General features: G+C 48.0%; 1 protein-coding gene across 2 annotated transcripts; it reads right to left on the reverse strand.

Annotated features, from left to right (window-relative positions):
• Positions 1 to 81: 81 nt before the first annotated feature.
• NR2E1 (nuclear receptor subfamily 2 group E member 1) lies at positions 82 to 20939 on the reverse strand. Of its 2 annotated transcripts, none has more exons than XM_039728430.1 (9): positions 20109 to 20939; positions 15211 to 15356; positions 14422 to 14509; positions 13916 to 14151; positions 12465 to 12611; positions 7634 to 7730; positions 7099 to 7248; positions 6729 to 6834; positions 82 to 4312 (listed from the first exon to the last, which is right to left on the reverse strand). In XM_039728430.1, exons 1-9 carry the CDS (start codon positions 20131 to 20133, stop codon positions 4150 to 4152), a joined length of 1158 nt encoding a protein of 385 aa, XP_039584364.1. In that variant the 5' UTR covers positions 20134 to 20939; the 3' UTR covers positions 82 to 4149. The 2 variants fall into 2 exon arrangements, with proteins under 2 accessions (XP_039584364.1, XP_039584355.1); XM_039728421.1 differs by lacking the exon at positions 20109 to 20939 and adding an exon at positions 17685 to 17816.
• Positions 20940 to 21215: the final 276 nt, after the last annotated feature.

Here is a 21215-nt window from a genome sequence, read left to right on the forward strand (position 1 = left end):
AATTGGTGTTACAGCCTCACTGCGATGCTCTTCCACAATGTAGCTGTGTATCACTAACAGCCAGCACTAAATACCCTTAGATGCTGGCACTCACTCTGGAAGGGTTAAAGAATACATAAAGCTATAAAATGCTGTTCCTGTGTTGTGGAACCAAAGCTGGAATACCACTCATGAGAGGCAATCAACAGATCTGTGACTTTAATAACTTTGAGAAAATGGTACCTTTCTACTTGGCATGAGAAGCATCAATCCAGCTTCAAATAGGTAGTGAAAAGTATGCCATCCTATAAAGGAATGTTTACATGACTTATATTATGATGTTATTCCTAAATTAAAATAGCTCTGCTCTACAAATAGAATTAGGAACATGAACTCATACAAGTCTGCTGTAAGATGTGATCACAGACCACTTCCCTGAACACTGAAGGAGGGGTGAGCTGGTTTCACCACTGGTGCAGTGCAGGTGTTGGGTGGCTGAACTGCAATTCACAGGCAGCACTGCTGAAGTTGTCTTTTATACAGGAGGGAAGTGAGCTAGAGAAGCTTCCTTAGTCTTCCAAATGTGACATGGAAGTTGCCTATCCAGATGCTCTTGTCAGCAGATTCCAGATTATTCTAGTAGCAATCTACTCTAGTGTGTCGTGCTATTTGGTAGCTATGTGTTGGCTTAGACTCAGCTCTGCTGCTTTTTTCCTTCTTATGACACCTCTGTAAAGAGCATCCTACAAACTTCCTGGCAAAATTAGTAGCTTCTTTTAAGTAAGACCATTAACCTCATTTATGGAAATCTGAATGTAAAAGACTGAACTGACAAGGCAGTGGTGGCTGGCTGGATTACACATAGTACTAATGATTAGCTGCACTGAATAGATAGATGCTTGAGTAATTACTCTGCATAATTTAAATTTAGGTGGAAACCTCATACTTAACTGAGACTATGCTGATTCTCTCTAACTGTTCTATTCATGAAACCAAGGACCAAAACTGACCAAACTGTCCATTTGCAGCCCAGGGCTGTTGCTTTTTAAGATGTTTTTGATAATGTAAATAATTTCCAAATTTCCCTCTCCTTGTTGAATCACCCCTAAAACTTGAGTTACTCTTGAAAAGGGGGAAGGAAGGATTAAATATATTGAAGTTTCATTATGTAGGTTTAGATACAGAGTAAGTTATTTTTCTTTTCTCAAATGTTATTTTCTGAGAGAAGCTTCTTTCGGAAATCAAAGTAAATGCCACATCTTAAACCTGAAAGATGATGACACAATCTCTGTCATTTGCCATTAAAAAAACTAAAATATTTAAGCTGAAGAGGGGAAAGCTGCATGCTTGATGTCAAAGTATTCCTATTTCCAAAGTGAGGACTTTGGAGCATTAGTCTCTTAGAGTGACAGGGCATTTGCATAGCACTCTGGGATCCCTCCTAGCCTTAAGTCCTTCAAGGCTAGCTAGAGACCCTAATTCTGCTGTGGTGTAACTGGCTGTGCTTCAGTGCAACGTGCAGCAGTGGGAGCAAGAGGTAGTCTGAGATTAGCTGTGCCTCAACCATAGGGATCTGGGCATTGTTCCCAGCTTGTGAGTCTGCTCTGCAGCTGGGCCAGGTCTTGCAGGTAAGAGGGTGAGATATGGGTGTGGTGCCATTGCCCTGCCTGCTTTGCCAGTATGCTCTGTTTTGTCCTCTAGCCTGGGCAACATAGGGACTACAGCAAACTGGAGGCTGTGATTGTCTGGTTGTCTAGCAGGGTGGATGTAGTTCATGTTTATTGCTGCTCTGGGACAGCAGCATGAATCTTACTGAAATGAATGTTCTGTGATGGATTCTGTGCAGCACTGGGTTTTACTTCTCTAGTTCATAGGCTGAATTGTCACAGAGTTGGAGAACTGCAATTGATTTTTCTGCCCTATTATATTCTTTTTAGTGTAGAGAGCAGAAAATAGTTGAAGATTATTACAGGTGCAGGAAGAATGGATTATAAACAGTTTGTTGATTTCTATCTAAGAATGTGCTCTGCCTGTGGTAAGTGCATTTTTAAGTGCTCCAAGCTAGTTTGTACAGAAGATACTTTGAGGTCCCATAGCCTGTGACTCATCTTGTATATTTATGGTCTGTCTTGGAAAAGATAGAATGTGAGACCCAGCAGACTGCAAATGGAAGAGAGCTGGGGTTAAAACTTTGACCTCTGAAACATGTGAGATTTTTGAGCTTGGAAGTCAGCAGAGCTAGGATTTCACTTGTGACCTGTATTCCTTGACACTGCAAACCAGTGAGCTGTCAATGCACACAGTGTATTTCTACCTGTCATTTTAGCAAGCATAGTTCTTCAGTTACTCATTGCCATATGAACAATGCATTTCCCTCCTACTATTGCCAAGTTGTTGTGTTCATTAGGAGTTGTTTCCCTCTTTCTTTGGTGTGATTATGCAGTTAGACACCTTAATAACACCTCAGTCTTTTTAACTGAAGCAGTACTTTTGTACTCATCACCTTTTGTTAGCTGCACAGTTCACTGGTACTAAAAATTGCAATAACAGGCAACAGAAGGCACATACTGGGGTAGGCCTCTGATGCACTTAATGTTGTATCCTAGAAAAAGCTACCTGACACCTTCTTGAGAAAGAAACCTTGCAGCTGGTATTTATTTGAATTACATAAAATAGCTCCATGTAGGATCTCACAAGGCAGGATCACCTAAGCTATTCCTTTAATGTTTGTCTAATCTGTTTTTAAATACCTCTGATGATGGAAACCACAGGATCTAGGGCAATTCATTTTTGTAAGGAGTACTTCTATTCCCTGGTAAGTAGGAGACAGTGAAAGAAGCAGATTAAGGACAACAGTTGAAAGAACAATGGAAATTAATTTAAATTCATATATTTTTATTCTTTGTAAATACAATGAGTACAACTTTTTAACTTCACAAATCGGTTAATCCACTTTGTACAGGAAAAGTTTTACTCATTCTATGATAGTTCAAGTGCTGATCTTTCTCAGTGCTAGTTCCTAATAACAAATCAAATTTTGAAAAGTACAGCAGCTATCTTTAAATGTTTTTTTTTCTACATTATTCGTACATCAAATAAGCAGCTTGTAACATTTTTGTGTGTGAGAGGATGTAGGCAAACAAGGCTTCAAAATTAGAACCTGGAGTTTTCTAAAAAGGCATTGGAGACTTTTGGAAATTGTTAGCATTGTATCAGTCAACAACCTTTATTTCTTTGAAATAAAATTCCTTCCATTGATTTTTTTTATAGTCATTTCATTTCTCTGCACATCTCATTGACAAAGAGTTTGGCCACCGTTGCCTTTGGTTTCAGCACTGTGCCAACGGGACAGCCAGCAGATCACTGAAGCGGTCATCTCCATTGTATTTGGTTTTGCTGTTTTAGTCTTCCTTTCTTGTGTTGTCTCTTTTCAGGTGTGGGTGTGTGTGTGTGTTTGAATTATGTCTGTGTGTGGAAGAAGAAGGAGGGAAGGTCAGGGAGGAAATGTATAAAGCTCTTCTGTCTTTGAGATGTTAACCGAACAAATTGTGGTGACATCTGCGTCAAAGATCACCAGTTCATTTTGTAGAAAGAATGGAGCTGCCGTCATAAGCTACCTTTTAATCAGTTCTGAAGGCCACTTCATGATGCTTTATAGCAGAAGCAATGTTTTGGTAACTTGGTCTCAAATGTTGCCTATCATATTAAAAACATTTTCCCAACATAGGCTACTTTTAAAACAATTCTGAAGGCCACCGCATCTTGTGTTACAACAGAAGCCAAGTTTGGTCACCCGGTTCCAAATACTGAACAAGCTAAAGTACCTTCTTTCACATTTTGTCTCAGATCTGCCAGTTGAATGAGAGAATAGCAGAGTCTTTGTTAACTATGACTGGCATCTGAATTGCCTCCATCCTGTAGTAACAGGAATAGCAGCCAAATTCCAACCACTTTTCACTTTTTCTGTAGAACAAAGCATTCTCTCCATGATCTAAATCACTCTGTTCAGAGCAGCAGAATCATATCTACTGGGGTATTTTTTGTCAATGAGTTTAAGGACTAAACATTCCCAGGCTTATGCTTCCCGTAGATTTTGTTAGTTGAGGCTTATTCTCCATAGATAAAAGTTCTTCTCAAACTGTCCATCCTGATTGTTTATTTGAAGGTAATTTATATGTCACTGGATTTGTACATATCTGAAAGCAGTCTTGTAATTGGTACATTCCCAATGGTCTTTTTGAAAAACACTTCTTCTATTGTAGATGGACTAATTGAACGTAAAGCTGGTAAAAGCAATAGAAGTTTTCCAAAACGACAGGGTTGTGTGGGATACCTAGGAGACAGAGAGAAAAAGAATTTTGTTGAAGTTTTACAGAATTTTTTAAATTAAGGACTTTATTTTATAGAAAAAGACCAATATTTACTAAATTGCACAGGTGATGCTACCTATGTGTCCCAGTTTGAGACAAATTTGGGAGGAAACCCCAAAATCTCAACCTAAGTGCAGTCTGCATGGTCTAGAATGACCCAGAATCTAGTGGGATACTATTGTCACCCCAGGACACTGCCAAAACCCTGTGTTTTGTACTTGTGTGAGGAACGTGGTTGACTCCAAGGAAAACTCTCCATGGCAGTCAGCAGAACATAGGACAAGGTTTCTGAGTTTTGTTTAGCTCCTTTGTTCATTCCCCTAGAGCAGCAGGAATGCAAAAACTGGACCTGCTCTGGTGTGTCCCTCATACAGCAATGTTCTCAATGCAGTACAGGAAAGAGCTTGACTTGTAGTAACTGCCCTGTCATTTGAAGTAGTTTAGAACTAGCTGGATTGTCATGGTAATCATTTTGCCCCCTTTTGGTTGGCAGATATATTCAATACCAATTGACATTTGTAAGGAAAGTTTTTGATAAAGAAGCTGTGCTTTTCCCTAGGTAATGTGTTTGTGCATGGGATGTTTTCCATCCTTTCTCCCAGCTTTTGAAGCCAGCACAGCATAGGATGTGCATTTTTAGCTGTGCTTACACTGTCTTCACAACAGTGATTCTCAAACTTCTGCTTACAGTAGTTTCCCTAAAGGGAAGTGTAGGTTGTTTGGAGAAACATGCTGCTTCCCCAGACTGCCCTTCCTTGCATCCTCTTGAGAGCATCTCCACTGGGATCAAAGGGCTGATGCTGCAGTGACATTGGCAGCAGGATAAATTCAAGCCTGAGGATGAAACACACAGGCTGAAAGCCCTCTCACCATGGAGTCTGAGTGAGAGTCCTGTTAGTGGACTGCCTTTTCCCTTGTAAAAGGATATTGTTTACAACATACACTGGGTAGCACAGTATCTAAATAGTTCCAGCAACACAGAAATGCTGTGGAAAAGTTGTTCCCTTGGAAGGGAAGATGTGGCTATGTATTCCTCCCTGGCTTCTCTCTCCAACGGGCCCTGTTTCATTTAAAGTCTCCAAGGAGCAATCTTCATGGAAAAGGCCTTCCTTAAGAACAGGAAGAGACTGCTATGCAGCAGTTGCTCAGTTACTCTTTTTGCTCTGAAGCAGCCATACCTGGATGGAATTTGCATTTTTACTTCCATCCCCAGTGCAGGCCATTCCCTGTAGACTAACAGAAGTGCTTCAGAGACTGCTACCATCTAATCTGTGGTACTGATAGGACTTCTGCCTGACAGAGCTACTATGATAGCAAATAAAAGCTTCAGAGGGAAAAAATTGTATAAAAGTTCTCCTTCCACTCTTCCATCTCCAACTGTTTTAGTCTCATGGACTTCCACTGCAACTAAAGGACTTGGCTGCAGCACCACAATGGGATTCACAAATTCTGGCATTTTCATTTGAACCTGATCACAAATTCCAGGCAGCATCTTGGAAGAGCCACTTAAGCTCCTTGTGTCCTTCTTTCTGTGTCTGCAAAATGGAGGAGGTTATATGGGAGCTGGAGATCGTGTGTGAAAGGCACTCATACTGTCTGAGATGCAATGTTTTGAGCATTACTTTTAGTGGTATCTGATTGAATAAAATATAGAGGAAAATGTAGCCCTCTGAACAAAATGCAAAGTGTTGCACAGCCATTATTACTTCCCAGAGCAAGAGTGCTCCTTTTAACACCTTTCTGTTTGTTTAACACCTTTCTGTTTGTTTAAAAACACCGATGTGCTGGAGCACACTTGGAGAGAAGCAACAAAGATGGTTAAGGGTCTAGAGCACAAGTCCTGGTTAAGGGTCTAGAGCGACAGCTAAGGCAGTTGCAGTTGTTTAGTCTGAAGAAAAGGAGGCTAGGAGGAGGCTTTATCACTCTCTACCTGAAAGGAAATTGTAGTGACGTGGGTTTTGATCCCTGCTCCCAGTCACAAAAAATAGGACAAGAGGAAATGGCCTCAAGTTGCACCAATGGAGGTTTAATTTGGATATTAGGAAAAATTTATTTCCCAAGAAGGTTGTCAAGCATTGGAACAGGCTGCCCAGGGAAATGGTGGAGTCATCATCCATTAAAACATGTAGATGTGGCACTTGGGAACATGATTTATTGATGGACTTGGCAGCATTGATGGTTGAACTGGATGATTTTAAGGATCCTTTCCAACATTTTCTGTGGTTCTATTTCAGAAATCCCAGCAGGCTGACAGCCAATGTATACTCTCTGTAGCAGCCTGGTCCCCATTTCAGTCAGTGCAAATGCCACCTTCCGTGCAATGAGAGCAGGATTTTACCCCTACACTTGCCAGAGGCATTGACAGAAGACAGCACTGACCTGGTGTGAATGTAGCTGTTCAGGGTGAGCTGGGCTTCATCTTGAAGGGCTGCTATGGCGGCAGCATTTCGGAAACTCCTCAGTTCAGAACCACTGTGTGTGGGCACTGGAAAGCAGATCAGTTACTAGTTCAGCTTGACTCTTGGGTGGATCAAAACAGTTCAGCTAGTGCTATCAATGGAAATTAAACGTTCCCATTAGTTCCCCAGCACTCCACTGTCAGCCCTTTCAAAATGCAGCAATGACTAATGGAATTCAATATGGGGAAACCTACTGGGTGATTCAAAGCTATTCCTGGTTGAAAACATCACTTTAAAGCAGCAACCTCATAGTTATCAGACCAGACAAGTGAGAGATCCTTTCTGCTTACCAGCTTTGAAAGTGACAATGCATTTGAGACAGGCAAATTCAGTAGCATCTAGCCGAAGTTGTCTAAATCTAGCCACAACCTCCTGTAAGGCCTGTATTTCTGAAATAATTTTATTCAGCTTCTGAGAATCTGTATTGTCACCGTTCATGCCTGAAACAGAAACAGATGAAATAAATAATATTAAAGGCATTTGCTTTATTTCATATTGATTTCTGACAAAATCCTCTGTATCAATGTCCTCTCTATTGTCACACTTGTCTATCTGGTTCCATGTAAACTGACTATATTGTATGAAAGTTAATATAAAATCTTCTCTTGGATGATAACAAACACAGTAATTTGCATTTAAATGACAATGCAAGCAGTCATGAATACAACAAAACAACATTATTTGCATTTAAATATAGATTTATAAATGACAGGTATGCTCTATTGTTCAGTAGGAATTTGTTATTCTTTACATGTTGTTCTTTTTTCAGTAATGTATTTTTATGGTAATTTTTGTAACAAAGTCATTAAATTGTGCAATTCTTACCAGATACAGCCAGTAGAGTGTTAGCATCAACTGGAATGGCCCATTGTGCTATTCCTAGAACAAACAGTTCTCTCCAAGCATCTTCCAAAAGCATCAGCTGTCATACAATAGATGTACAATATAACATAGTGTATAATTTATAGATTTATAAACAATTTAAATATGTAAATTTCTGTTATTTTAAAAACTACTTTAAATGCCTGTCATGGTATTTCCCCCACAGCATTCATTAGCTCTTCTCTTAGCCTTTTGAGAAGGTGTCTAGAAATAAGTCTATGCATTGTAGAAAAACACTGAGGGCTGGCTCACTGTGCACCATGTTGTGGACTAAAAGGGAAGAGAAAGAAAGAGAGAACTCTTTCCCCAGAGCATTTGCTCACAACATGAACACACCTGCTTTCTCAGCATGGTGTGGGTTCTCTTCTTGACCCCCTCAGCACTTATACAGCTGTTCTAGGACAGGTCTTTCCTCTTGCTCTCTGGGGATTACACTCCTTTCCCTCGGGAAGGCACAATTTTGTGAAGAAAAGCCTGGATAATATCCTGGATCAGTGTAGAGATCAGTGCTTTAGAGCACACATCCATCTTATAAACCCTTCCTTACTAACCAGTTTCTATATCTGTCAAGCACAGCATCTGAACACACAAACAATTTCTCAGTGTCACCTGTTTTTCTGCTTTTTTGCTTAAAATCACTCAGAAATTCCAGGCATTAAGAGCTGTTTCCTTTCAGAGATGCAAATATCCAGGCACCTATGCTGACAGCTTTGCTAGTTCTCTGCAGTTTTTGCATATTGCATGTCTGTATGGAGGATGTGTTTTTCTCTGTTTTTTCTGAGGCAGCGCTTGTGATTTCCCTGAAGAGGCAGTGGTGCATCTGAAGAGGAGACAAGACCTCTGGAAATGCAGACTGGCAAAGCCAGAATGGACATGTTTAGTCTTGAGGGCATCTGTGGATTGTTAGCCCAGACCAGCTCTTAAGAAAGGATTGGAGGACCTCTGGTTCAGCTGAAGTGCATGGCCAAAGGACAGGCACGTGGTGGTGTGGTGTGTACATGTTGCCGGGACCATGTGTGACAAAATCGTGTGACAAAATAGGGTGAGAGAGATTGGAAGGGGTGAGAACTGTAGTGGGCTCAGAAGGTATCTTCTAGCAGCTCCATGCAGTGAAAGCAGATTGCCCAAAACTCAAGCAGTAAAGAAAATGAAGCCACCAAACCAAAACCCTAAAACCTGCAATCGTTGCTATGGTCCCTGAAACTATCAGCAGCTTAGCTTATTAGGAAAAGAGGAAGGAGGGTTTGTAAAGAGTCTGTAAAGAAGAATTAAGTAAAAAAAGATGCTGTACCAAATTAATGATGATATCCTTGGAATCAGATATGTGAAAGTAGTAGGTGATACAGAAAGCATCAGGAAAAGCAAATCCTTCATATATGTGCAAACTCTTAACAATATTGCTATTCAGGACAGTGTTACTTCTTGCCAGCCACTAGGACACCAGGCAATGGGCAGAAACTGCACAGGAAATTCTACCTGAATATGAGGAAAAACTTCTTTACTGTGTACCAAGCACTGGAAGAGGTGACCCAAAGTGGTTGTAGAGTCTCTCTCTCCAGAGATATTTAAGAACTGCCTGGACACAGTCCTATGCCATGTGCTATGTGAGTGATGACCTTGCTTGAGCAGGGAGATTGGATCACATGTAATCCCTTCCAAGCTGACCCCACCTGTGATTCCATGATTACATGGAAGGGTATTGGATGGTATTAAACCATCCTGTTCCAATCTGAATTCTCAGAGTCTCTGCTCTCAAATTGTCACTGCAGGGTTATGTCCATTTCATGCCTTTTTACCCTATGTGCTTTGCAGAACTTCTCCATGACCTAAAGAAATTGTGACATGATGATACTCGTGTCTCTGCATACAGTTGTGGTTTGAAACACTTATATTGGATTTTACAGTATCAAAAACTGCCCAGATTATTGCCTGAAATGGAGACAGGGAGGGAGTGCTGTGTCTGGAGTGTGGTGCCCATCTCAGCTTTCTTCTGAGAGCAGATGAATCTAGTCTTAAGTTTCCTAACGACTGCAGCCTGCAAACCCAGTCCCTCCTCTGGATAATCCCACCTGATGGTTGTGCAGGTGTCTGTAAGACATAGGAAATGATTCGCCAGCCTTTCATTTGCTTTTGTCATTTGCTTTCATTTGCTCTTTTTTTGTCATTCATTCATGCAGATACAATGGCAATAAATGGTGGTTCCTGGAAGATATCAATTTCATATTTTGTTTCCCGCTAAGCCTTTAAAGTCAGAAGACTTTAGAAATAAGAGACTATTCCAATAGCTAAAGCTTTCTTCATGCCTATGCATAAGTCTGTAAAACCACCAATTAAAATAATTCATGCTGAAGTCATACTCAGCCCTCCTTCTTCAAAGAAACAACAAATACCAGGCTTTTTGAACAACTGGTTTTGCTTCTTAATCATGCCCATCCTTGGTGTGACCTTTTGTTGGGGACCTGCACTGGGTCCAACCTGTCTCACAGATAACGTGGGCAGGTGTGCAGGCCAGCAGCACTAGAAGCATGACATTTTTTGTTGTGTGGTTTCCAGTTCAAGATGGACTTATCTGTATGAATCTAGGGAAGCGACACAGCCTCTGTTTTATCAGAGGTAAGAATGCAACAATACTCAGCCTTGTGTTTTATCAGTAAATTTGTTTCTATTTATTTCCCTGCCTTCAAGATAAAACTGCCCCAGAGTCCTGAAATTACAGTGCACTTGCCTTTTTAGAAGAGCAGAAAAAAAAGGAGGAAAATTCAGGAAAATATTTTAGTCTCTCCTCAGACAGATGTCAGGGACACCAAAAGAGAAATGCAGACATTTACAGCTGGGCCATTGTCAAATTAAATAAAGCAATTGCAATGTTATAAAAATAATCTGTATGATTATTCACGAAATAAGGTGATTAAAATCAGAATTATTTCTTCTCCAGCTCTCCTGACAGGGGAATCATGCAGGAAGAGGCCCACATCAAAGCTTTTGAGCTGAGCAGCTCAGAGTTTTGAGGAAGCTGACTTTCAAGGAGCTACAGCAAGTGAGAGTGATGTTAAGGAAAGGCTGTGTTTTTAATATGCTATTCACTAAGATTAGTCCCTGCTATGACAGTGAAAGAGGTAGTGAGTTATTTAATGGGAGCACTGTGGTGCCTATGGTAAATAAGCAGGCTGTGCTGTTTGAGGTGTGCTTGGTCACACACCATGGAGATGTCCCCTTCCAGATCCTGCTGCCTCCTCCTCTGCACACTAACAGAGATGATGGTGTGGGAAATGTCTCCCTATTATGTCAGATAAACCCTTTGCCTAGGGAGCCTCCTGTGGACATCCCTGGTCCTGAGATGGACCCAGCCCTGTGTGCCAGGGCTGCTGAACACACCTGCTTCTTGTCCCTGACATGAGCCTGTTTCTTTGGTTGCTCGCTGTGACAGACCCAGTGCTCCACAGGATTAGTGGCAGCAGAAGACACCATTAGAGAGCAGCAGGATGCCACACTAGGATTGTTGTTTTCCTGCTGGTAAGTGTGACCTTCCAGGCCCCATCTCATCTCTCCCCTCATCCTCACTGCATAGCAGGACTGCAGGTAAAGCTGAGCAGCATTCCTCTTTGACTAATTTCACAATGAGAATTTCAAGATGTGGGTTTGGTTCTAGAAAATGAACATTTTTATATACCTTAGCTTTATAACTCATTGTGACCATCATTATTTACCTTTAGATTGAAAGCATTCTTGGTTTTCTAGGAAGCTCTTTTCTTGTAGCTCAATATACATATTTACATATCAACTGCAGCACTTGTAATGTGCTTCTGGGGAGAGGAACTAGTTCCTCTGACGATTGCTATGTAACATCTATGGCACAGTTTTTGTAGTTACCATTTTGGTAAATTAGCTCAATCATATCAAAGTAATAGATGTCTTTTATGATTGGAGCTTTGTGCAGATTTCCACCCTTCCATTTTACAATTATCTGATTACTTTTTTAAAAATTGGTGCATTATACAATGCACACTGAGTCCTCATCAAGAATCAAGTCATTAAGAAATTGTTTCATCTTGTGTGGTTCACCTATGATTTACTTGAGGCAAAGGGAAATTATCATAGAGGAAAATAAAACATATTAAGGAATATTTTAATTAATGGTAAAAAATATTGGGGGCTGGCCAAATACTGCTTCCACCATATTGATATAATTGTAAGCCAAGGTGAATAAGGAAAAAATGTGTAAACAGTTGAGAGGAGAGGAGAAGAGGAGGAGGAGAAGGAGGACGAGGAGAGGAGGGGGAGGAGGAAGAGGAAGAACTGGTAGAGGAGGAGGAGGAGGAGAATTGGTCTTCAGAAACCTCAGTCATATCCTGAGACCATGAACTTAGCTAAGCATTTCTCATCCCTAAATAGCAAAGTAAGATGCTATTCCCCATTTTATGGAAGGAAAAGTTGTCCTACAAGTAGAACAGCAGTTTGGACATACTAAGTTTGGTCTGCAGCCTGGTGATTTCTCCTCTAGCACTTGTCTTTCCATAATATTAGTTTTATGTTAGATTACTTTTTCCTGGCTTGGTTTTTCACTTGCTTCATGAGATAAAAGTTGGAGGAAAGCAGTTTCTAAATCACTACCTGGTTTTCAGGGACAGACTGAAACGCTGCACTGAACTTCAGAGCTGCTGAAGTCCATTACAGATATCAAAGTCTAGGGCTGGAAGTCCAGGACCCAGCTGAAGTCTGAGCCTTCTTTAACAGGCAGGCCAGGCCGTTGCCACTCCCACTGCCATTGCCTTACCTGGTCTTGTAAGGACAAGGTGGAGAAGGCTGGGACACTTTTGGCCCACTTGATGCTCATGAACAGAAGTCTGGCTGCTGACTCGCAGACGGATTCAGTGGCCACTTCGTAGAGATACATAGGGGTGCCGTTGACTTCATGTGGGTACTAATATCAAAGAGAAAATAAAGCCATTTCATACAGTGCCACCAAGGCAGCCTGCTCTTCCTCTCCCCTACATTCAGTGCTCCTGCTCATGCCCGGTACAGAGTGTGCACTCTCGTGTTCTGCAAGCAGAGGGCATTGCTTGCAGTGGGCTCACTCCAAACTGCTCCTTGCTGCTTATCCATGTGGATGAGCTGTACTAAAGAAACTGTTCAGAGCAGGAGGTTGAAAGGAGAATGAAATTATTGCATCAAAGAGAAAAAGTGTCCCAAAATGATGTGTCATGCTTTACTCTGTTACACAATAGAACACCTCTGATAGCAGAGTTTGAAGAATAAAAGTTTGATTGACAACACGTAGTTTGTAACCTTGCTTCAGAAGCTGATTTAGCATTCCAGCCCTGCTCAGCAAAGCAGTAAATATTCATTTAGCCTAAACCTTCATCTTGCTCCCTGACTGCAATAGGTTGTAAGTAGATGCACAGAGCCAAGCACAACTATCTAGAGGCTGTGTAGGCTTTGAATGGAGTTATGTTTTCCAGTGTGTGCTACATTTTCTTGCCAAATAAATTCTGATTCAGCATTTTTCAAAATTACCACGTAAAACTATATGCTGTGATCACGTTTATGATGGGTTCTGCCAAGCTATGTACCAGCTCTGAAAATGCAGAACTATTTAAGCAGCTGCTTCTGTGATTTTCTGCATGCTGTGAAGACACAAACTGCCATTGCAAATGGGCTAATGAAAAACATCACCTTTCAGCTAATTCCTGTGCAGTTGAGGCCACAGCAGTGCTTCCACTGGGCTGCTCAGGAAATGTCACAACCAAGAAGTGCAGAGAGCCAGCTTAGCCAAGTTTGGGTTTTGTGTCTGTGGGGACAAGCTGCAGGCTTTGGTCAGTACACAAAGTACTTTCTGAACTACACCACCATGGAGATTGGCATTTCTCTGAAGAAAACTCATTCACAGGGATTGCATTCCTTGTGAAACAAGGTTTAAAACTGACTTGTGGATGGGCTCCAGGCAGGAGGAGCATTTCTGCATCAGTGAAGGTATCAGAATGCATGAGACAGGGTTTGTATGGAGCAGGTTCTCAGTTGCTCCTGCTGCATAGCACTTCTCCAGAGGGTGTTGCACCTCATCCCCTCACAGCCTTTAGGGGTGTAACAGAAGTCCCCACCACAACCCACAAAGCTTCAAGCCTTGCTGTTTGCCATGTCCACCCCAGAGGCAGGAAGGAGCCGACAGGTTGCAGGCACCTCAGCAGCAAGGTTTGCAGCCCGCCGGGGGCCAGGGCAGTGGCTGACCTTTGGGGTGGGCTGTGCCAGGCCCACCAGAGCCTGTCTCTCCGGGGTGCCAGTGACAGCGGCCAGCTCCAGGCCATGGGGCTCCAGCTGGGAGACGGCGGTGAAGAAGGCGGGTGCCGGCAGGGCGGCAGCGGGGAAGTGCGGGGCTCCGCCGCTCTCCTCCTTGTGCCCGCGGAAGTAGAGAGCCACCTGCTTCCGTATGGTCGACGTGCGGGGCCCCCGCTCGTGCTGCACGGCTGTGGGCATCAGAGAGAGGCGAGGGAGTCACCTCGGGGGTCCGCGCTGGGTGCCCCGCCCCGCTCGGCCGGGCTTCCCTCCCTCCCTGCAACTTCCCGAGGCCAGCCCTGTGCCCCCCGCCGCCCGGGGGCTGTCTGGGGAGCAGTGTCTGAGCCTGCCGCGGGATGGCCGGGCCAAGGAGACACGGCAGTGACAGAGCGCTCCTCAGGTCGGAGCAGCTCCCTCCTGCTGCCCCGCCACCCCAGCCCCGGGAGAGGGGGAGCAGGTACCATCTTTGTTCATGTTGACCTCCAGGCACTTCTTCAGCCGGCAGGCTCGGCACTGGTTCCTGTGCGTCTTGTCCACCGGGCAACCTCCCTGCAACACAGCCAGCCGTCGGGCCGGGGGCAGCAGCGCGCCCACCCCGCCGGCCCCGCGTGCCGAGCCGGGCCGTGCCAGGTGCTCGGCCCCGGGACAGGGCGGGCCGTGCCAGGTGCTCGGCCCCGGGACAGGGCGGGCCGGGCGGGGCGGGCCGGGCCGCCTTCAGCACCCGAGACAGCGACGGCGGCGCCGCCCCCTCGGGGCCCCGCGCATCCCTCCGCGATGCCAGCCTCACATCCCCGCGGGGACGCCCCGGCAGTGGGAAGGAGCCCGGCCGGAGCAGAAGGGGAAAAGCGGGGCTGCCTCCGCCTGGGCGCGGGCACGGCACGCCGGCGTGTAGACCCATGGTTGTCCATCGCCTGGCTGTGCTGAGGCTTACCGGGAGGCTGCCCCTCTCTGTCCTCCCATAGCCGGGCGATGGGCTGGCTGTGCCTGCCGCTGCCCGCATCCCTCCTTCTCCCTGCGCATCTCCCCCGTCCTCTCCGCTGGGCTGGGGCGGGGGGCGTGCAGGGGGAGGCGGGCTGGGGCACCCAGCGCCCGGCCTCGGCCCGGGACCCCTGGCGGCGGAGGGCGAGGCTGCGCGGCTGCTGCACCTTGCTGCGGGAGTCTCTCTGTTGGTAGGGCAAGGGCAGTGCGGGCCCTGGGGACATGCAGGGTAGGGGGTGCAGGCGGTGAGGGGGCCAGGCTGCTGCTGGTACCTGATTTCCTGATTTGCAAACATAGGTCCTATTCCTCCTGATGCTCCTCTTGAAAAATCCCGAGCACCCATCGCAGGCATAAACCCCATAGTGCTTTCCGGAGCTGCGGTCCCCACACACTTTGCAAGGGATGTCTAAAATGCGACCTGAAAGCAGAGAAGGGAAAGAGGGAGAGAGAGAGCTCTCAGCAATCTGACCTCCGGAGGGATTAGCCCCAGAGCCGCAGTACAAGCAAATAATGAAGTGATTTTATAGCCAACTTTCTTTTCCTTGAGCAAGTGTCAGTTTTCTACAATGAGCATTATTCATGCCCCGCTACGTTTATTTGGATCTTCTATAATCGCCAAGACCCATTTTGGAAGGGAAGATTACAGCAGCGGGAGCAGCAGTCTTGCCTGCAAGAAGTGAGGTTGAGGGGGGAGGGGAGGGAATTCGGGGGGTTTGCTGAGGGGGAGTGTGTTTCTCTGGCTTTCTGGCGCTCGGCAAACAGGACGGCACTTTCCCTGGGCAGGAGAGCAGTCAGGATACCGATACACAGAATAAACCAAACCAAAACAAAATCAAATGATCGGGAAGCCAAGCAACCTCCTCTCCCCGCTAGCAACCCTAGCGAAAGGGGGCTGATTTCCACGGCAGAGAAGGCGTGCCATTTTCTTCACCCCGAAACCTGCAGCAAAACTTTCCGTCTGCGTTTTGTGCGCGGAGGAGCCCGCGGAGCTGTGCGCCTGGCGGGCGGGCAGGGTCCCTCCGGCCCGCTCCGCTCCGCTCCGCGCGGCGCTGCCTTCGCACCGGCTTCGGCTAGAATGGCAAATACTCTCAGGGAGATGCAAAAACTCGCACAGAGACGATTGCAGCCCGGTTTAAGAAACCCGCCAAAACCCCGCTCGGCTTCTGCCTTTTCTCCGTTTGGTTTTTTTTGGGTGGGATTTTTTTTTCTTGGTGTGTTTTTTTGTTTGTTTGTTTTTGGTTTTTGGTTTGGTTTTTTTTTTTGGATTTTTTCCCTCTCTTCTGCTGTTTCTTTTTCTTTTTTTTTCTTTTTTCTTTTTCTCTTTCATTTTATTTTCTTTTTTCATTTATTTTAATTTTTCTATTTCCTTTAATTTTTCTCTTTTAATTTCTTTTCGCTATCATGTTTCTTTTAATTGTCCTTGCTATCTTTTTCCTTTAATTTGTTATTTTCTTTTTATTTCATTTTCCTTTCCCATGTTTTCTTTTTCTTATTCTCTTCCTTTTCCTTGTTTACTTTTTCTTTTTCCTTTAATATTTCCTCTTCTCTTCTCCTTTCCCTCTGCCTCAAACAGACTTCTTCCCTCTTACCAGAGCTTAAATTAGAAATTCAGTCCCTCTCACCAAGTCTTGGTCTCCAAACTCCAACGGAGAGCTCTCGGGGCCGCTATATTTATTTGGAAGTAGTTCAGGGATAGCGGCTGGATGAGGATGGAGGGGGAAAAGCGGCAGCGTGGGGAGCAGTGCTGGGGGGCGGGAGGGGGCAATGGAAACAGGCCGCAGGGGCTCCTCTCGCTCCCTAGAGAATTTAGGAGCCGAGATACTTTCAGACATGTCTGCGCTAAGGTTCTAAGACAATGCCTGCTGGCAGACAATAGGGACATTAGATAAAGTGTTAACTTAATGATTTTGCCCATTGAAACTCGTTTGACTGCCTCCAATGAGCACAAGCTGCCAGCTTCTCCCCTAAATGAAACCCGACAGCTGCTATACACAACACGGCGAGAGGGACGGGGATTAGGTTAGGGACTGCGAGAGGGAGGGGTGGCGGAGGGAGGGAAGGTGGGAGTGGGGGAGAGAGGTTAAAGAATAGAAAACTTTTGCGCAATTAATAAGGAGCGCAGCTGAAGGATGCCCCCCCGCACACCACTGCCTGCGAGCAAACCGCGGCTTTGGAGCTGCAGGTAGGCGCCCGTGAGGAGGGCTGAGGCCAAGGCACGGTTTCTGGGAGTGTGTAATTACAAGCCCTCCTTGCCACCTGCCTATTGGGGCACCAGTGACCCGTCAAAAAGTGTAGCATGGGAATTCGGATATCGCACAATGCAAACGGGGGAAAGCGCCCGACTTCCCTCTCCAGTCCTTAGCATCCACGGGGAGAGAGAGGATCCACACGCACGCACACAAAGGAGGAGGAGGAGGAGGGGCAGGCTGGGGGTGGGGGCACAGACACTGAAGCGGTACGTGCAGCGGTGCTGCAGCCCGGTGCCGAGCCCGGCGCTGCCCCCGCGCCCCCGTCCCACGGCCGCTCCCTTCCCTTCCCGCGGCCGCGCCCCGGGCCCGCCGTGTGACCGCCACCCCCGGCACCGGGCAGTCACCGGCTCCCCGCTTCCCCGGCCGGCCGGCTCCTCTGCCGGCCCTTAAGTCGGCCAGCGGAGACGGAAGAAACTCGTGTTAGTTTTACCCACACAGATTTTAAGTTTGGGAGCCGCTTTGGGGGAAAAAAAATATCCTATGCACTATGTATGTACATATCCACACCATGCATATAGGCGTGCGGCCCATATATTCCTTACACGTCCCCGTATTCCCGCCGTAGCACCTGGAGCACCTCACCAAACCCATATAAGCAGGTTTCCAGCCGCCGCAGCAGCGTGGCCGGTCTGCTCAGCTCCGTGGCCCCCGGCGAGGCGGTGTTCGGGCTGGGGGGCACGGCGGAGGGAGCGGCTGGAGCCCCCCGCGTCCGCCTGTGCGGGGCCGCCCCGTCCTGCCGCCCACCCCCTCCACCCCTGCCCCGCGGGGGCTGTTATGAGAAAACTTTCTTGCTGGGCAAAATATGAAATAAATAGACGGGTAAGAGGCAGGGCGGGGGGTGGGAAGGGAAAAATGTAAGCTTGACACGGGGGTCATGCGATAACTGATTAACTCTGTTTAAAAGCGCTCCGGTTCCCCGAGGTACCGCTTCGTCTCAGAAGTTTTAGCGCTAAGAAAATGGGATTTCTGTTCAGCAGGGAAACCGTTTTGAACATCCCACGACAGGGGGTCCTTGGGGGCTTTTTTTGTGTGTCATAATTGCTTAAAGGATATATGGCAGCCCCGATTACTGTAATTACCATCAGAGGCTGTTGAAAGAAGTTAGTCTGGGCTCGGGGGACGGCGGGATGGGGTCTTGTTACCACCCAGGCAGACATCGCAGTTGACATCGCCGGGCGCCCACCGGCGGGCAGAAAAGCCAAGACGCAGCCCCCTGGCTCGGGAGCCCCTCAGGACCCCCGGGACGATGGCCCAGGCCCCGGGACAGCTGGTCGGGCTTTTGCATGCGCTGCCGAGGCCGGCTGGGCTCGGGCCCCGGCGCTGAGGAGACCCAGCGTGTCCCCATCCCCGTGGGGTTTGACTGAGCCGGTCCTCGGGGTCCCTTTCGGGAGGTCCCCGGGGTCAGGGGGTCATCAGTGAAAGCGGCGGCGGTGGCCGGGGGCTCGCTCAGCGCCGTGGGGCCGGAGGAGCGATCCAGCCTGGCGCGTTTTCACCTCCGCAAAATGTCTCCGGCAGAAGCTCCGCCGCCCTTTGGGGACAAGACTCCCGGTGCTTCCTGCCCCTTCCTCATCACTCAGAAACCTGCCAGGAGCCCCGATAGCCCCGACAGCAGGGCCCGATCCCGCTGCGGCTGCCTCGGGCAGCCTGCGGAACGCAGTGGGCCGAAGCAGCCCCGGCCGCCGCAGGTTTTTTAGCCCCCGTCCCCTTCCCCTTTTAGCAGTACCTTGGTACCTCGACTACAATTTTATTTCCTTCCTCGCGGCGCCGGGGCAAACAGATGCCGCCCTCGGCTCCGCGGAGGAAGAGGACGAGCCAGCGCCGCCGAGGCGGCGGCAGCTCGGCCGCAGCGCCGGGGGCTCCGCGCCGCGGCCCCCGGCCCCGCCGCCGCGCCCCCTCCCTCCTCCCCGGCTTCCCGGCCCCCGCGGACAAAGGGCGGACTCGGGTCAAAATAATGGAGGGCAGCGGCGAGGAGAAGGCCGCGGGGCTGGCGGGGGGCGGCCGGTGGCAGGTACCGCGGCGGGAGGGAGATTTGCCTCCCTTGGCCGCCACTCCGCAACCCCGGGAGCCTGTCGGAGCGCAGAGGAAATAGCTGTCCGATCCATCACTTGTCAGACATTAAATTGGATTGGGTATTTTTCCCCCCTTTGTTACTGACTCCATCCATATTACAAACTCCGAAAGTCCCGTTGGGATTATACGAATTGAGCCATTCTGTAAGAGCGGTTAGTCATGCTTTAAATTCCCCAGTTATGAGGTGCATGGATTTAGGATTAAGGAAAATGTGACTTTTAAGTTGTTTCTGCTTTCCTCGTTGCAGGATTATTTGTTGTAACTGGGAATGGTGTGCAAAGTATTGCATTTAAATCCTCCTTCGACTGAGTTGCTTACGCGATTCCGTGTAATTGAGTGACCGGAGTTTCAAACTCTTAAAAAGAAATCATTATGTCGCAGAAGATTGCATAAAGTCCGTGAGAAAACCAGCACGTTTAAACGCCGAAACGCCTTTTAAACCCAAACCTTCCGCCTTCACCCCTGTGCCGGAGACCCGCACGTACCCGGCCGCGTCCCGGCGGGACCAGCCCCCTCCCCGCCGTCGCGGAGCCGCCTTCCCGGGTGCTCGCTGCCCACGGGCTTCTGCCCTGTTCCCAGCCCGGAAAGCCGGGGCACGCAGATGGAAAACGGCTTTTTGCAAGCCCCAGGCCCAAACTCCATCGGGGCAACCCCGAGCCTATATATTCGTTGCCACTCCGGTTGGAAATATACACTTCTTTTTCAATTGGGCGCGGGGTGTGGGGGGGTGCAAACCCAAGCCACAACCCCCCCTCCCCTTCCTCTCCCTCCCCTCCACCTCCCGCCCCCCAGGCCAGGCTGCAGCCGGCCTCGGAAAGGCTGCTCGAAGCCTCCACCGCGTTATTACCCACTTGTTGATCCCGCCGGCTTGCTCATGCTCGAAGCCCCCGTGAGTCGCTAAACTCGGGGAGAAGTGTCGGCGCCGGGGCGAGGCGGTGCGGCCCCCCCGGGGCCCCCCTGCTCCGCGGGGCAGGTGCCTCCCTTGGGTGCTCACTGCTGGCTCCGCCGCGGGGGCCGGCACATCCTCGCCGCAGCCCCGCTCCCCCGGCGATGTCCTCCCCAGGGAAGGGGACACGCTGCGGGGACGCGGAAAGGGGGTGGGGGGCGCGGAGAGAAAAGTGGAGCAAAAGGAAAAAAAAAAAAAAAAAAGAAAAAAAAGGAAAAAGGAAAAAGAACAACGAAGTGACCCAAAGTCGGCGGCCGCTGGCTGCCCCTCTCCGAGCAGATGCTCTCGGGACCCTGGGAGGGTGCTGGGGCTGCGACTGTGCTCGCCACCGCGCTCCTGGAAGGCAAGCGAGAGCCACAGCAGCCAGGACAACAATGAGGCGAAGGAGAAGGTAGGATAGGGAGCGGGGCTCTGCGCCGAGCGCCTCGGTGCAGCAAGCAGGGAGATCAGAGCCTGGAAAAATAATGGAAGGGGGGAAAAGGCGTCAGAGGAGGCAGTCTCTGCCTCTCAGAAACTGAATGGTATAAAAAGGGAAAGGTTTCCAGAAGTTCATTACACTGGCTGACTTCGCGCTTTGAGCTCCAGGCTTCGGCCCCTATAATATCAGCAGAGAGGCTGTGACAGGCAGCGGCGGGGAGGGGAGAGGGACGCCCCTTGCCCACTGAGCTTCCCTCGCTTTCCCCCAACTCCTGCCGCCGCGTGACGTCACCCCGCGCTGCCAAGGGGAGGGGGCAGGGAGGGGGTTAAATGCTAATGATATTAATGAACCCCCGAGCGGCTTCCACACAAAATGCAGCGGCTGCCGAGACGATTCCGCCTCCTCACTCGCCTTGTGCCCTCGCTGTCATAAAAAGCGACAACTCCCCACCCCCCCCGCAAAAAAACCCCAAAAAGCAACAAAAAAACGCAGAAAAAAAACACAACAGAAGAAAAAAAGAAAGCAGAATGAACGGATCAAGATGCCGTTTCTTTTGCATTTTCCCGTGCTGAGGTGGAGCCCGCCCGCCGTCCG

The sequence above is a fragment of the Passer montanus genome, unplaced genomic scaffold (assembly GCF_014805655.1).
Source record: "Passer montanus isolate IOZ18808 unplaced genomic scaffold, ASM1480565v1 scaffold11, whole genome shotgun sequence".
NCBI lineage: Eukaryota > Metazoa > Chordata > Aves > Passeriformes > Passeridae > Passer > Passer montanus.

Excerpts from the sequence above, each read along its gene's own strand:
- NR2E1 (XM_039728421.1), bottom strand. The coding sequence starts at position 17,778 with ATGGGTTTGGTGAGGTGCTCCAGGTGCTACGGCGGGAATACGGGGACG. Across the intron at positions 14,152-14,421 it reads GGTCAACATGAACAAAGATG|CCGTGCAGCACGAGCGGGGG; the intron begins GTACCTGCTCCC and ends TGATGCCCACAG. Across the intron at positions 4,313-6,728 it reads AACAGCTACATTCACACCAG|GTATCCCACACAACCCTGTC; the intron begins GTCAGTGCTGTC and ends TCTGTCTCCTAG.